The sequence below is a fragment of the Lithobates pipiens genome, unplaced genomic scaffold (genome assembly GCF_037356315.1).
Source record: "Lithobates pipiens isolate NorthernLeopardFrog02 unplaced genomic scaffold, aLitPip1_a1.2 Scaffold_8, whole genome shotgun sequence".
In the NCBI taxonomy this organism is placed as follows: Eukaryota; Metazoa; Chordata; class Amphibia; order Anura; family Ranidae; genus Lithobates; species Lithobates pipiens.
Genome location: NW_027507903.1, coordinates 543,221,683 through 543,237,953, shown reverse-complemented (window position 1 = coordinate 543,237,953; position 16,271 = coordinate 543,221,683). Strand labels below are relative to the sequence as shown.

Sequence of the window (16,271 nt, the reverse complement as noted above, 5' to 3'; positions counted from 1 at the left end):
TGCTACATTTGCAGGGCAGCTTGGTCTTTTGAAAAACAACAGATTTACTGGCTGGAGAACCAGGTAAAAAAACAAAAAGAAAGAAAGCCTAAAAAAATACAAATGCAACCATCACATCTAAGAATTGGTAAGCTGCAATATAATAAATGTTTGCTGTTGGATTTAATACAACTTTAATTGACTTCAATGTTTCAAGGATTTACATAAATAAACTGATCATTGTAAGTACCCCTGTCAGTGGTAAATGATTTGCCTCAACCCTCTAACTGCTACATATGCAGGACAGTTTGTTCTTTTTAAACAAAACAGACTTTGGTTGGCTTCAGCACGTTTTCAAAACCACAAATCGGTGCAATTTGCAACTCCAATTTCATTGCCGCTTGCAACTCCCTTTAACAGACCTCTGTTCACATTGCAATGAACTCCCCAAAAAGTAGTGCTGCCACTTGAGTTGCAATGATTTGAACAGTTCCATTGCTGGAAATGGGGTGCAACTTGTCATGCCATTTTGTGCAATCAAATTGCCTGACAAATTGCACCAGTGCAAACCAGGGCTTACTGGACAGATCTCCAAGAAAGAAAGAAAGGGAAAAATGCAGGAAAAGAAGGAGAGGGAGAAAGGAAGGAAGGGAAAGAAAGGAAGAAAGGAATAGGAAGGAAGGAAGGAAGGGAAAAAAAGGAAAAGAAAGGAAGAAAGAGGAAGGGCGGAAGGAGGAAGGAAGGAAAAGATAGGAAGAATGGGAGAAAGAGGTATGAAGGAAGGAAGGGAATATGAGAAATGGAGGAAGAAATAAAAGGAAAGAATAAAGGAAGAGAGGGGAAGGAAGGAAGGAAGGAAGGAAGGAAGGAAGGAAGGAAGGAAGGAAGGAAGGAAGGAAGGAAGGAAGGGAGAAAGAGGTAGGAAGGAAGGAATTAAGGAAGGAATAAAATGAAAGAAAAATGGAAGAGAGGGAAGGATTGAAGAAAAGGGAAGAAAGTAAGAAAGGGAAAGAAAGGAAGAAAAGGGAATGAAAGGAAGAAAGGGAAAAAAGGAAGAAAGAGGAAAAAGGGAAAGAAACGAGATAGGAAGAAAGGGAATGAAAGGAAGAAAGAAGAAGGAATGAAGAAAGGGAAAGAAAGGAAAAGAAAGGGAGAAAGAAAGAAAGAAAGAAAGAAAGAAAGAAAGAAAGAAAGAAAGAAAGAAAGAAAGAAAGAAAGAAAGAAAGAAAGAAAGAAAGAAAGAAAATGAAATAAGAGGAAGAATTGAATAAAATGAAGAAAGTAAGAAAGGGAAAGATAGGAAGAAAGGGGATGAAAGGAAAAGAAGAAAGGGAAAATAAGGAAGAAAGGGAAGAAATTTAAGGAAGAAAGGAACGAAGGAAGGAAGGAAGAAAAAGAAATGTAAAAAGAGGAAGAATTGAAGAAAAGGGAAGATAGTAACAAAGGGAAAGAAAGGAAGAATGTAACAAAGGGAAAGAAAGGAAAAAAAGAAAAGAGAAAGCAAGGGAAAGAAAGGAAGAAAGGAAAGAGGAAGCAAGGGAAAGAAAGGAAGAAAGGAAAGAGGAAGCAAGGGAAAGAAAGACAGAAAGGAAAGAGGAAGCAAGGGAAAGAAAGGAAGAAAGGAAAGAGGAAGCAAGGGAAAGAAAGGAATAAAGGAAAGAGGGAGCAAGGAAAGAAAATAAGAAAGGAAAGAGGAAGCAAGGGGAAGAAAGGAAGAAAGGAAGCAATGAAAGAAAGGAAGAAAGGAAAGAGGAAGCAAGGGAAAGAAAGGAAGAAAGGAAAGAGGAAGAAAGGAACGAGGAAGCAAGGGAAAGAAATGAAGAAAAGGAATGAAAGGAAGAAAAAAAAATTAAAGAGGAAGGAAGAAAGGAGGGGAGAAAACCAACACAGCCTTCACATCTAAGAATTCAGCTGCAGTATAATAAATGCTTGCTTTTGGGTTTGATATCACTTTTACCCCTACTCTATCCAAAAGTAAAAAATGTATTTAGAGATGCTTTAAACCACAAGAATGGATTATAAGGAATGGGGAACTGCAGGTCTCAGAGTGGCTCTTGTGTCGGTGAGGGGCCCCCAGTGCCAGGACTGGATCTGCAGGTCTCAGCTTCTTCTCTTGGACCGGGGGATGAGGGGCGGGGCCCCTCAGTGCGCTGTCCTTGGTGCTGGCATTGTAGTGCGCATGCTCGCCCCTGTCCGGTGCGCTATAAGTAGGTGTGCGGGAGGGCTCTGCTCCCCAGCCCGCACCATGAGCTCGTACAGCTACGATCCGTATTACAGCGCCTCCTATAAGCGCCGGGTGGTGGAGAGCAGCCCTCGGCTGCACATCCGGAGTAGTTATGGGTCCCCCAGCCGGAGCAGTTACTCTCCCACCCTGAGTAGCAGTGTGCGCCGGAGCTACACCTCCTCCTCGTCCGCCGCCTCCAGCCTGCTGCACAGCGCCGACTCCCTGGACCTGACCCAGGTGGCCGCCATCAGCAGTGACCTGAAGATAGTCCGCACCCAGGAGAAGGCTCAGCTCCAGGACCTCAATGACCGCTTCGCCAACTTCATCGAGCGGGTCCATGAGCTGGAGAAGCGCAACAAGGTTCTGGAGGCGGAGCTGCTCCTTCTCCGCCAGAAGCACAGCGAGCCGTCCCGGCTGCGGGACCTGTACGAGCATGAGGTGCGCGAGCTCCGCCTGGCCCACGAGGAAGCCGCGGGGGACAGGCAGACCCTGCGCGGGGAGAGGGAGCGGCTGGAGGAGGCGCTCAGAGGGCTGCAGGCGCGCTACGAGGAGGAGGCGCTGAGCCGGGAGGACGCGGAAGGCAGGCTGCTGGATGTGCGGAAGGAGGCGGACATGGCGGCACTGGCCCGGGCCGAGCTGGAGAAGAAGATGGACAGCCTGCTGGATGAGATCGCCTTCCTGAAGAAGGTGCACGAGGAGGAGCTGACCCAGCTTCAATCCCAGGTGCAGTACGCCCAGATCTCCCTGGAGATGGATGTGGCCAAGCCGGACCTCAGCTCTGCCCTGCGGGACATCCGGGCACAGTACGAGAAGCTGGCGGCCAAGAACATGCAGTCCGCGGAGGAGTGGTTCAAGTCCAGGTTCACCGTCCTGACGCAGAGCGCCGCGCAAAACACTAACGCGGTGCGGGTGGCCAAGGACGAAGTGTCCGAGAGCCGGAGGATGCTCAAAGCCAAAGCGCTCGAGATCGACGCCTGCCGGGGGGTCAATGATTCTCTGCAGAGGCAGATCCAGGAGCTGGAGGACAAGCAGAGCGCCGAAGTGGCACAAATGCAGGTATTGGGGGTGTGCCCGGGCAAGGGAGGGGGGGGGGGGCAGTGCCATGAATCAGCACCCTGGACATTGCAGCCTCACATCTACTCTAGGTAACTGGGGTTACTAAAACTGAAACACTGGTGCAGCTGAGCATGGGAGCCAATCAGTTTCTAACTTCAGCTTGTTCAATTAAGCTTTAACAATAAAACCTGGAAGTTGATTGGTTTCTATGCAGAGCTGCACCAGAGTTCGCACTCTCCAGTTTTAGTAAATCTCGCCCACTGAAAGAACCTGCACACTGGTGTCCGACCCAGAATTCACACAGCTCTCCCACATTTTTACTGGAATCTTATGTGGAAAATGTTAGGTGATCTGTGTAAGGAAAATCTGCAGTGTCATACAGCTGCAGAGTTTGTCTGCAACTTAAAATCACGACTTCATCCATCACTGTGAGCCTGTAAAGCTTTGCACCAGTTAGGGATTGTCTTAACCCAGTTAGATGTATCATCTGTATTTTCACTTTAATGATATTAAAATCCACATTGATCCAGTGTCCACACATTACCTCTCCTGGCATGCAGTTTATGTCATTTTTTTTCAACAGTAGAAATTCATTGAAATATAGATAAGTGATGGCAGAAAAAAAGACGAAGTGGTCCACATAGTCTAGTATACAACATTTTATATATATATATATATATATTATATTTAAAAAAGTGTGTGTGTGTGTGTGTGTATATATATATATATATCTATATCTATATCTATTTATTATAAAATATAGCCGTCCTGACTTCTGAAATTATGTATATATATATATTATAAAATATAGCAGTCCCGACTGCTGAAATTATATATATATATATATATATATATATATATATATAATAAAATATAGCAGTCCCGAATTATATATATATATATAATTTCAGCAGTCGGGACTGCTATATTTTATATATATATATATATATATATATATATATATATATATATATATATATATATAATTTCGGCAGTCGGGACTGCTATATTTTATTATATATATATATATATATATATATATATATATGTTATTTGACACCTTACATTTAGCTGAAATAAATCACAACCCCTTTATTGATGCCACACCCAGGTTCACTGTGCCATATGTCCTCATACTGTTTTATATTGTGTATATATATATATATATATATATATATATATATATATATATAAAATTATTATTTTTTTAATTGCTTTTTATTCATTCCTTGACCACAGGATGCCATAAACAATTTAGAAGATGAGCTTAGGAATACAAAGAGTGAAATGGCAAGGTATCTGAAAGAGTATCAGGATCTGCTCAATGTCAAGATGGCGCTGGATATAGAAATTGCTGCATACAGGTAGGATGCTGCACTGACTGCCTGCAAATATGGCACTGTATAATTTATATACAACAGATAATTTGCTGTCAGAATTTCATATTAGTTTTTATGACACAGTTCAGCGCTGCCAGCCTGAGTCCCTGAAGGTTGTGGTCCTCCCACAGATACAGTATCTATGATAAAGTGAAGGAGAAGAAGATTTTTGTTTTTTTTGTAGAATGTGGTTTCCAACTTTGCTATTAACAAAAATGGCTAAATAAAATATTTCAAAGGCGCTAAAACATCTATGTATATTAAAGCAGTATTAAACCCAATGACAAACATTTATTATATTGCAGTTTACCAAATTTTAGCTGTGATATTTGCATTCATTTTCTTTTTTAGACTTTTTTTTTTTTTCTTTTTTGCATGGCCAGTAAGTCAGCTTTTCAACAGCACAAGCAGTTCTGCAGATGTATCGGTAACCGGGTTGAGACCAACCATTTACCACTGACTTACAACAATCGGGTTTTATTTGTTTTTGTAAATATATAAATCTTTATCCCAAAAAGGAACAAAACGGCTGTTGTAAAAGTTTATAAAGCATTAGCTGGAGTTTGGCTACAATTTGTTAGTGTATGTAAATCTGCTAGTACATCTAACACTCCCCTCCCAATTAACAATGTTGGTGTCCAAAGGTTCCCCTATCCTCCCTCATCCAGGCTGGCACTGGGCACTCTAACACAGGAGGTGTGTTACTGAACAGATCACCAGGTGAAAATAGGAGGGGGAGGGGAGCCTAAAAAAAAAAGAAAACAAATGCAGCCATCACATCTAATGATTGGTAAAGCTGCAATAAATATTTTTTTTTGTTTTTGAGTGCTCTAAAGGTATGTTACAAATATTTTTGTTCTGTTAATCAACTGTGCAACAGAAAGTAACAATGTTGCTTATGCCGCCAAAGAGCCTGCAGTTTCATGAATAGAAAAAGGATATAAAAAAGAAAATGTTTTTCCTTTACTGCTTTGCGTATGATAACAAATAAAGTAAGAATAATAATAATTAGTAGAATGCCCTTGTTAGTCTTGGCATTTTGGCTTGAATAATGACCTTGAGAGATAAAGATTTGACAAAGTGATTAAACACGGTATAGGCTTTTATTTACTAAAGGGGAATATGGTGCTCACTTTGCAAGGCAATTCTCCTTTGGCTTAGTTAGTGGTTGAAGTGAACTTCTGCTGATTTCCATCATCCAATCATATGCAAACAAAAATACTTTTTTCAATTTTCTTTACAAATGAATGGGTATTCTTTGAAAAGTGATTTTTCACCACATTCACTAAGCCAAGTGAAAATTATCTTGCAAAGTGTAGTCTATTTGCCTTTAGTAAATCAACTCCATAGTCTCTTATGAAACCTCACAACTATTCTTTGGACCAGGGTTTTCTTTTCACAGCTTCACAAGGAGTATCCTACTGTTGTCTTTCCCTATTAATGTAGTTTGTCTACATCTATTACAGGAAATTACTGGAAGGGGAAGAGACCAGACTATGTTTTTCCGGTGTTGGGGCCATCACCAGTGGATACACACAAGCTGCCCCTGTATTTGGACGCTCTGCATACAGCCTGCAGAGCAGCTCCTACATCTCTTCTCGCTCATTTCCTACCTACTACTCCAGAGATATCCAAGAAGAGCAGCTTGATGTAGAAGAGACCATTGAGTCCACCAGGGCAGAAGAAGCAAAGGCAGAAGCCCCGGAGGAGGAAGAAGAGGGAGAAGGTGAAGGAGAAGAAGAGGGAGAAGGGGAAGATGAAGGAGGAGAGGAGGCAGAGGGAGAAGGTAAATATTCTCACTAAAATGGCTGATGATGGTTAATACATCTTAAGCCCCATACACACTATCAGATTTTCTGCTGATTTTTTTCCTTCAGATTTACCAAAACCATATAATATGAGGCCAAACCTTAGGAGTTTCAACTTGTATGCAATCAGGCAGGCCCTTGCACTACATGGTTTTGGTAAATCTGAAGGAAAAAAATCAGACAAAAATCTGATAGTGTGTATGGGCTTTAGATAACAGAACAAATCAGGGTTTTGATAAGGTGCAACACAGAATGAGTGATTTCATACATTGCTTTGCATCTGTTCATCTCTTTCCAGTACTCTAATTGTTGATAAAGACCAAGTGCATGGGAGCAATCCCCCCACACTTTCAGCATATATAATTAGAATTGTCTGCCTTCGACGCTAAGCTGATCTGAATCTGATGTTATTCAACATTCTCTTGACAGTATTTAAAAAGAAAACCTCTAGAATTTTTTTTTACATCCATGCTGCCCTAGCTGAAGGAAAAGGAAAATCACAGTATACACACTTTATACTCTGTGGTCTTTGGTCCTGTCCCATTACGGTTCCTCTTCTTTCTGGTGGACGGGTCCTGAATGGTGCAGAGAGCAGCACCACACCCTCTGATGCATTCTCCTTTAAGTCCAGGCTGGCATGATGTCACCTTCCAGCGGGTGGGTCCTTGACACCCTGTTCTGACAGAAAGTGGTTTGAATGATGCTGGTTGTCATTCAGCCCAAAAATTGAACATAGCTATGATCCTGCATGGGACAGTGCTGGAGATAGCGAGAGTACCTGGAAATTAATATTAATAGTCATCATAAGTTAGAGATGGGCTTTAATAAATAAGGGCCCTATAACTTGTTACCTGGGTAGTTAATTATCCACACCCTCAATAAAAATACTAAATGGGGGTTCTACTGTGTATTATCTGCCCCATTAAATTTATTTTATTGCATAGAATTGCTTAGGTCAACCAGCAACTGAAGTCTCAGAAAACACTACCTTTTGGCTATTGGCTAGCAATCAGAAATCCATAGGATCAAGGGACCCTTGGTGATCTATATATAGTAAAGAGTACTCGCATATATATTTTGGTCAATCTATTTTAGAACCATACTAATTGTGCTATCATTTTTGTTATTTTTACATTCTCAGGAGAAGAAGAGGAGGGTAAGGACGAGGAGGGAGATGAAGAGCAAGGTGAAGAAGAGGGTAAGGAGGATGAAGCTGAAGAAGGTGAAGAAGAGAAAGAAGAAGAAGTGGCAGAAGAAGAAAGTAAAGATAAAAAATAGGTTCCTTGCAGTTTATGCCAAACACATGAGTTATTTCCCAGCTAATAAAACCTTACCACTAATACACTCTATCCCCCCCAGTTGCGGAAAAATTACCTCTAATCCTACAGATCACCCCTAATCACCTTTCTGTTTGTGTTGCCTTCCGTGTCTAGAGTTTGGACCCTTTAATTAGGGTCCTTACCCCACCCTGGCCTGTTATTCCAGGTTGTGCATGGTTAATCCAGGTGAGTCTAAAACCTGGAGCTTCCAGTCTATTCACAATCAGTGCAGAGATCATCATGACATCCATACAAGGTCTTCCTCTTTTCAAACCCATGTTTGTCCCATGACCATCAGTAGATTTTATAGCAATACTGGTTTTACCAGCCTTCTCTTTAAATCAAGATGAAAAAGGCAAATAGCCATGAGCCATTTTTTTGAATGGCAAGACCCCTCAAAACTGTTATTTATGAATACAAGGTATAAATGCCCTCTGTGGCTGCAACATTATGACAGTTTAATGCCAAGCCATGTGATGGCATGCCCCTGCTGAATCTGCTATAGAAATATATAGAACAGAGAGTAGAGGGTTAGTGACCTTAATGAGCAGTGTAACCCTATGTAAGCTGCACTATATTGGCAGTATCATAGACTGGAGCAAGGGTTTTTAGGGGAAAATACCTTCCCTGCTCCCCATGAGGCTAAGAACATCAAAAATATTCTAAACCTGGAGGTTTCACCCCAAAAATGAAATATTTTGGTGGAGGTCCATATTTTCCCCTGTGTTCTGATTTTAAGGGAAGACTGAAACTCTGCTTCCCAAGAACCATAGCATCGGAGGTGCTTTATCCTCTTTGTTTGCAAAGCAGTGTTGCACTTTTGCCCTACCCCCAGCACTGCTGACTGCAAGGCAATGGTTAGCTGCAGCTAATGAATATGTTGGTGGCTTTTTGTGGATCTGTGTGTACTTTACTTGCAATAAAGAGACGAGCAGCATCCAGTCAGCAAACTGAAAATGTGTGCTACCAATGTGTATTTATTTCTCATCATGTACTTGGTGGAAGAGGTTGGATGAGTCATTATTGCAGTAAGGCATAGTGGGTGAAGTTCATGGTAACCATGCTTTTATCACTATTCGTTCTACACTACCAGCATCAACATTATTATGGAATTGCATAAACAAACACTTTAAAGCTGGGCTCTATGCACATAAAAATGGAACTCAAAAAGTGATGATTTGCCTTGTTATAAGGAAAATTTAGAAACGGTAATGGTGCCTGAGCAGTGCCCCATAAAATAATCCTTTTGTCCTCCCACAAAAAAGCAGTGCACTTCCTGTGAGTGTGCATACAGCCCTATAGCTGTATATCTGCTGTTTGAGATCTCAGGCACTGCTGCACGACTGCTATTCTCAAAAGATTTGGTAATGTTACTAATGTACTGCTCACTGTTCTTTTTGCTGCAAACTCAAACACGAGGAAGCAAAAGCCTTGCCTTGCAAAAACCAATATGGCCACATCCACATAGAGACACAAGGGCAAGGCTTGGTAAGTCAGTAATGGGAAAAGATTAGGTTTTTTTTACTTCTTTTTATTTATATAATTTTCATATAAATGTAAAAAACAGAAAAAAACACAACATAGAGCAGTACCAATAGACAATGCAACTCCTATTAAGTTAATAACATCAACACTAGTAGGCGACAAGGAAGTATTACATCATACTATCAGTCTAACCCAATGGGTCTTCTTATTGTACGGGGTACAATAAACAAACATAAAACATATCATACAGACCCTGAAAATTTAGTAAGGCACCCAAAACAGGGATAAATCAACTGATTAATCTGATGCAGTGGTTCTATCGTTTATCCAACCTCCCCACAGCTTCTCAATTTTGGCTGGTACAGCTCTATTTGCATAAGTAGCCTTATTCAAGGGTATTGCTTTATTCACTAAAGCTTTCCACGTCAATACCATAGAGGCTACTGTTTTTTTCCATGATAAATTAATTAACTTTCATGCATAATAAAACCATAAAGTAAGGATCGTGGGAAAAGATCAGTTTAAGAGAGACTGCAGACATTAGTGGAGTCTAGTCCTTTGCCCTCTGCTTGCCTTTTCTTGGGCACAACATCAGTTCTTTAATTACCTTAAAGCGTTTGAAAAGGCAATTTTGTAAATTAAAATAATAAGCATCTTCTAAAACACCAATTCCACAGTGCAGCCCCGAAACTTCTCTTCTTGGGTCCCCCCTGGCAATCTTGGCTCCTCCTCTCTTGTATCTGCTCCCATAGCAAGCACTTGCTATGGGGGAAGATGTGTGGGCTCAATCCTGAGCCAGGCTGTGTGCACCCATTGACACACACAGCACAGCTCAGCACCGCCTTCACTGCTCACAGGATATGACTGACAGCAGCAGGAGCCAATGGCTCCCACTGCTCTCAACCAATCTTGTGAGAGAAGAACTGAACAGGACTCAGGTGTATTTGGGGGAGGGGGCACAGCAAGAGGCAAAACATTTTTTGACCTTAATGCAAGGAATACATTAAGCTATGCAATTGTTTTACCTTTGGAACCACATTACAATGTCTTGATATAGGCCCCTGTGATACTATATAGAGAGCTGAAAAGTCCTTGAACCAAGTTATCTTTCTTTTATCGGGTAGAAAAGACTTATATTTTCATCCAAGTCAGTTAGCCAGCATCATTTTAACTCAAAATTTTCCGTTTAACAAGAACTGCAAAAATTTGAGCCATAAACATAAATAAATCTAGAGGCATGTCATTGGTTTAAAGATATAAACATACTGATTGGCAGCTTGCAGCCTTGAACTTTAGTGCTCACCCTGATGCATCATTCATTGCAATACATTGAGCTTTGCTGACAACTTTGGGGATATTCATTGCAAGGAAGAGAAGAGCAGAAGTTGCTGCTTAAACAATGAGGGACATGCAAGCACCTCTAGGTAGATAACATCAAGTAAATATGCTCTAAATCATGGGTAGGTAACCTGGGGCCCTCCAGCTGTTGCAGAAGTACAAGTCCCATCATGCCTCTGGGAGTAATTGTAACTGCCAGCCTTGCAATGCCTTATGGGAAATGTAGTTCCACAACAGCTGGAGGGGCTCAGGTTGCCTACCCCTGCTCTAAATGATCAGAATACTCTGCAAATCAGAAATGAGTCTGATAGTAGTGGTGTGTACCCTCTTACTCAAGAAAAAAAGACTACATCTCTCAGCATACTTTTAAGCTGTTTGCAGAAAACCTTACATCCTCCATAGATATGCAGTTTTTTTTAGAATCCATGGGCAGTAGTAAAATACTCCAGTTGAAAATTAAAGGTCAAGGAGACCATACAAGAAGCCTGTCAGACAACTACTTGTTTATATTTATGATCTCCATGCCATTTGTAATAGATCTTATGGTTAGCAGACTGGAGTGAAGTCCACAGAAAGTAGACAAGCAAGACCAGCCTTAGACATTGGATCAGCCTTTCCCAACCTTTTCAACACAGAGGAACCCTTGAAATAACTTTCTGGTCTCAGGGAATCCCTGTCAAAAATCACTACATCTGCAACTCATGATACATTAGTGTGATGTACATTGGGAAGAGTGTTCCCTACACTTGGGGCCATTGGGAAGAATGATCCCCTTACAGATAGCTAAAAAGATCAATGGTGCCAGTGGGAACATATCTGAGCAGCAGAAATTGACCAAGGAACCCCTAGCAGCCTCTGGAAAAAACGTAGGGTTCCATAGAACCCTGGTTGAGAAACCTTGCATTAGATGGTCATGGTCTCATACTGTGGATATGAGAAGGATCGTATGCTGCGATAAAAGGGTTGGCCCTGTTTGAGCTTGAACCATTTACTGAACTCCCAGTTTTCTTAGGGGGCAACAGACTCGCTGAATAAAAATTTGAAATTTTAAGTATTGGGAAAACACAACACTGGAAGAACTTTGATATGGTTCTTGATCAGGTCTGTATTAGCATTTTGTGAGAGACTCTGTTGGAGTACACTATCCTCAATATCAGGGGGACTTTTTAAAAAAATAACAAACATGTAATACCTCCACTGTGCAGCTCATTTTGCACAGAGTGGCCCTGAACATCCTCTTCTGGGGTCCCCTGTCGGCTCTCGCAGCTCCTCCCTGCATTAAATAACCCCCGAGGAGAAGCGTTCTCCTGAGGGGGTTACTTTGCGGGTGCGCTCCCGAGTCCAGCATTTGCGTCCATAGACACGAATGCCGGACTCGGGCCCGCCCCGTCCCTGCGTCCTTTTATTTGATTGACACAAGCAGGAGCCAATGGCTGTGCTGCTATCAATCTATCCAATCAAGATTTGGGTGCCCGTGGAGAGAGAGACAGCACATCCCCGCCAAAGGGATGAAGGGGTTCAGGTAAGTAAAACAGGGTGGCAGGTCGGGCCGGTGACTGCCAGGTGTTTTTTCATCTTAATGCATATGATGCATTAAGGTGAAAAAAACCTGAATGTTTAAAACACCTTTAATTTAATCTTACATGAGCTCAGGGAAATCACTGAAAAGTTTGCCAGTACTTCCCAATTGGGGCAGGAAGGGGATACAAGAGACTTTAATTTTGTGTCTTCTCACTAATTTTTACTCTACATCAAAGCACGCCCTGGAGAATTTCAAGACTTCTCAGAATCACATTTTTGGGAGCAAAGAACCAAGACAGGCTGATGGACACTAGCTTCCTTTTAAGCATTCGTTACCTTTCCAACAAATAAACTTGCAAAAAAGAAATGGCAATATTAGTAATACCAGTTACGTATAGCATTCAGACTTTGATAACATCACTAACATGTTTGCCACAGAAGGAAGAAATTATTTTTGCTCAATTCCTAGCATAGGGAAAGTAGAAAAGTCTTTAGAAGGAAGCAAATTTAAATGTAGGCATATGTTTATGATTGTTGCAGTTCTGTTAACTGCTCAGGAATCATCTTCTGCATAGGAAGAGAGGGTTATTTCAGCAACTGCAAAAAATGTGGGTTTTTTAAATCTTGGATGGAGGCCTGTATGGAGACACACATGGCCTCCATATCGGGGCAGGTGGTGCTACTAAGACTTTGCCTTGCTGCGCAACAGAAAAAGTCCCGGCCAGCACCCATTCACCAGTCACTTCAAGGTTGGGCTACGGCTCCACCAATATGGTGGGTCCTGCAGTTTCCACGTAACTCATATCGGAAGAAGACACACAATCTCTAGGCTGGGAGGCAGGGCCGTTTTTAAGGCAGGGCAAAAGGGGCAGCTTCCCTGGGCCCTGTCATTGTTGTGGGGCCAAAAGCAGCTGCCTCATACTTGCCAACTATCCTGGGTTTAAATTCCCTCACCCCTTGAGGTTTTAGTCTTGTGCTGTGTCCCGATATCAGTGTGAAGTGCTGCTACTAATGCTGCCTAGCTCTGTCCTATTGTGTACAGATGACTCACCTGCAGACCCTGTGTTTACGTGTAAATTACCAGCATTCATATTTAAATAGCGGCGGCATTCATATGTATATCATGCCCCCTGAGGTCATATCCACAGTAATCTCTAACAACCAATCAACAAGCAGAAATCATGTGCTGTAACCTCTAACAACTAACCAGTGAGCTGTGATGTGTTCTGTAACCTCTAGCAACCAGTCAGTGAGCGGTAATGATACACTGTAACCTCTGGCAACTAATCGCAATAGATGCCTGATCTGATTCAGTAAACTGACTTTGAGTCTAGCTGCTATTTATTGTATGTCTCAGAGCAGGTGAAGAGCGAAACTGCATGGGGGGGGGCCCAAGAAAAGTTTTGCCCGGGGTCCAATCAATATTAAAGACGGCCCTGCTGGGAGGTGTGGTCACATGCGTTCTTCGCAGGTTCCACTTTGCTAGGGTAATGACTAGATTAAAGGCAGACACGAATGCACCTCCTTTGCAATTACTGTCAACATTTCTCAGACGCTCATACTGCCAGTCTGAGTTAATCTGTTGTTAAACCAAAAACTTTAAATTTCATCTTAAGCTTCACAAATATTTCTACTGACAATGGGGGTTATTTACTAAAGGCAAATCCACTTTGCACTACAAGTGCACATGAAATTGCACAGAAATTGCACTTGGAAGTGCAGTCGCTGTAGATCCAAGGGGGACATGCAAGGAAAATAAAAAACAGCATTTTAGCTTGCAGATGATTGGATAATAAAATCAGCAGCGCTTCCCCTCATTTCAGATCTACCCCTCAGATTTACAGCGACTGCACTTCCAAGTGCACTTTCAGTGCAATTTCCAGTGCACTTTGCACTTATAGTGCAAAGTGGATTTGCCTTTCGTTAATAACCCCCAATGTGTGCTGATGTTTCCTGAAAAAAATTGATTATAAATTAGTAAATACCTAGTGATGCTATTTAGAGTGGCAATGCTATGCCAGCCGATCCACTGTGTTCTGTGCTGCCTTTGTAGTTTTCCCCAGGGAAATTTCCTCCTCACCTAATCACCCCAAGTGTACTCTTGCAAATCACACAGGGCAGTTAAGTATAGTAATTGACAGGACAATGCTTCCTCATTGCGTCTCCAAAGATGTACTCTGCTAGGTGCACATACGACTCATCAAAAAAAAAAAAAAAAGAAAATATAACATTGATTGATTGCTTTAATTAGCAAACCTGTATTAAAAGTACACAATGAGCTTCATTCACAAAAGCAGATTGCATGCGGTATTTAGGTGTCTGAACACATTTTCCCTATATATCACATGCGATCCTGAAACTGTCAATTCAGTATGCCATTTTGTGGTATTTAATGCAAAATGCTCGGTAAATACTGCATGAAAAGGGGTTAAAGTCAATTCACAGAAGGAAATACATGCGATAATTAAAATAAAAAAAATATATATATAATATATTGTAAGATTGGGGTGATTAAACTCATATGTTCGGTGCGTCTACAATGAGTTGCGCCAGTCCAAAACTGTATTTTAACCAGTTCCCAACCACCGGCCGTCAATTGGCCGCCAGGCGGCGCACCTATTGTGGCGGGAGGGCGCCATATGACGTCCTCCCGTTTAAACAGGGAATGCGCACACATTCCCTGTTTCTTCGGTGGCGGCGTGTCACGGAGACACCGCTCGCCACCGAGGGGGGTGAACAGCCATTGGGTATGGCTGTTTACCACGTGATCGGCCGCGATGAAGTGTCACCGTGATCGTGTGTGAGGAGGAGATTGTGGTAGCATCCCGTTACCGCTTACAGTGTACACCAACACACACTGATTGCCCCCCCCCCCAATAAAGAGGACCTATCACCACCCATAATAGTACCTGTCACTCACAGTCCATCAGAGTACCTGTCACAGCCCATCAGAGTACCCGAGTACCTGTCACAGCCCATCAGAGTACCCGAGTACCTGTTACAGCCCATTAGAGTACCCGAGTACCTGTCACAGCCCATCAGAGTACCCGAGTACCTGTCACAGCCCATCAGAGTACCCGAGTACCTGTCACAGTCCATCAGAGTACCCGAGTACCTGTCACACTCCATCAGAGTACCCGAGTACCTGTCACAGTCCATCAGAGTACCCGAGTACCTGTCACAGCCCATCAGAGTACCAGAGTAGCTGTCCCAGTCCATCTGAGTACCCGAGTACCTGTCACAGTTCATCTGAGTACCTGAATACCTGTCACAGTTCATCTGAGTACCTGAGTACCTATCACCGCCCTTCAGGAGTACCCAAATACCAGTCACCAGGCCATCAGAGAACCTGTCACCAGGCCATCAGAGTACCCGAGTACCGGTCACCAGGCCATCAGAGTACCCGAGTACCTGTCACCAGGCCATCAGAGTACCCAAGTACCTGTCATCAGGCCATCAGAGTACTCAAGTACCTGTCACCAGGCCATCAGAGTACTCAAGTACCTGTCACCAGCCCATCAGAGCACCAGAGTACCTATTTGCAGCCCAGGCCTCATAGAATATACGTTGGGGTGTTTGCTTTCCAAAATGGGGTCATTTTGTGGGTAATTCCACTGTCCTGGTGCTCCAGGACCTTCAAAAGTGTGATAGGTAGGAAGGAAATGAGATGTGTAATTTATGCTCCTAGAACGCTTGAAGGTACTACTTCAATGTTCGGCCTCTCTATGTGACTAGGCTGTGTAAAAGTCCTACTCATGTGGTATCGCCATACTCGGGAGGAGTAGAAGAATGTGTTTTGGGGTGTAATTTTTGCTATATACATGCTATGTGTTAGAAATATCTTATAAATTGACAACTTCTGCCTCACAGATTATACGTTGGTGTGTTTGCTTTCCAAAATGGGGTAATTTTATGGGAAATTCCATTGTCCCAGTACCTTCAAAAGTGTAATGGGTGGCTGTGAAATGGGATGTGTAATTTTTGCTCGTAGAACGTCTGAAGGTACTACTTCAATGTTGGTGCTCTGTATGTGGCCAGCCTGTGTAAAAGTCTCACACAAGTGGTATCGCCGTACTCGGGAAGAGTAGCAGAATGTATTTTGGGGTGTAATTTGTTGTATGCATATGCTGTGTGTGAGAAATAATCTGATCTGATGACAATT

The 16,271-nt window shown here is 42.4% G+C and overlaps 1 protein-coding gene across 1 annotated transcript; it reads left to right on the top strand.

Annotated features, from left to right (window-relative positions):
- The first annotated feature begins 2,189 nt into the window (after window positions 1–2,189).
- Window positions 2,190–8,722, top strand: NEFL (neurofilament light chain). The gene is made up of 4 exons (XM_077469741.1): window positions 2,190–3,259; window positions 4,499–4,623; window positions 6,105–6,424; window positions 7,588–8,722. Exons 1-4 carry the CDS (start codon window positions 2,225–2,227, stop codon window positions 7,722–7,724), a joined length of 1,617 nt encoding a protein of 538 aa, XP_077325867.1. The 5' UTR covers window positions 2,190–2,224; the 3' UTR covers window positions 7,725–8,722.
- Window positions 8,723–16,271: the final 7,549 nt, after the last annotated feature.

What these genes read in the sequence shown, in the direction of transcription:
- NEFL (XM_077469741.1), top strand. Translation starts at nt 2,225, where the DNA reads ATGAGCTCGTACAGCTACGATCCGTATTACAGCGCCTCCTATAAGCGC. An exon ending in CCGAAGTGGCACAAATGCAG is followed by an intron (nt 3,260 to 4,498) that starts GTATTGGGGGTG and finishes CCTTGACCACAG; the next exon opens with GATGCCATAAACAATTTAGA. An exon ending in AGAGGAGGCAGAGGGAGAAG is followed by an intron (nt 6,425 to 7,587) that starts GTAAATATTCTC and finishes TTACATTCTCAG; the next exon opens with GAGAAGAAGAGGAGGGTAAG.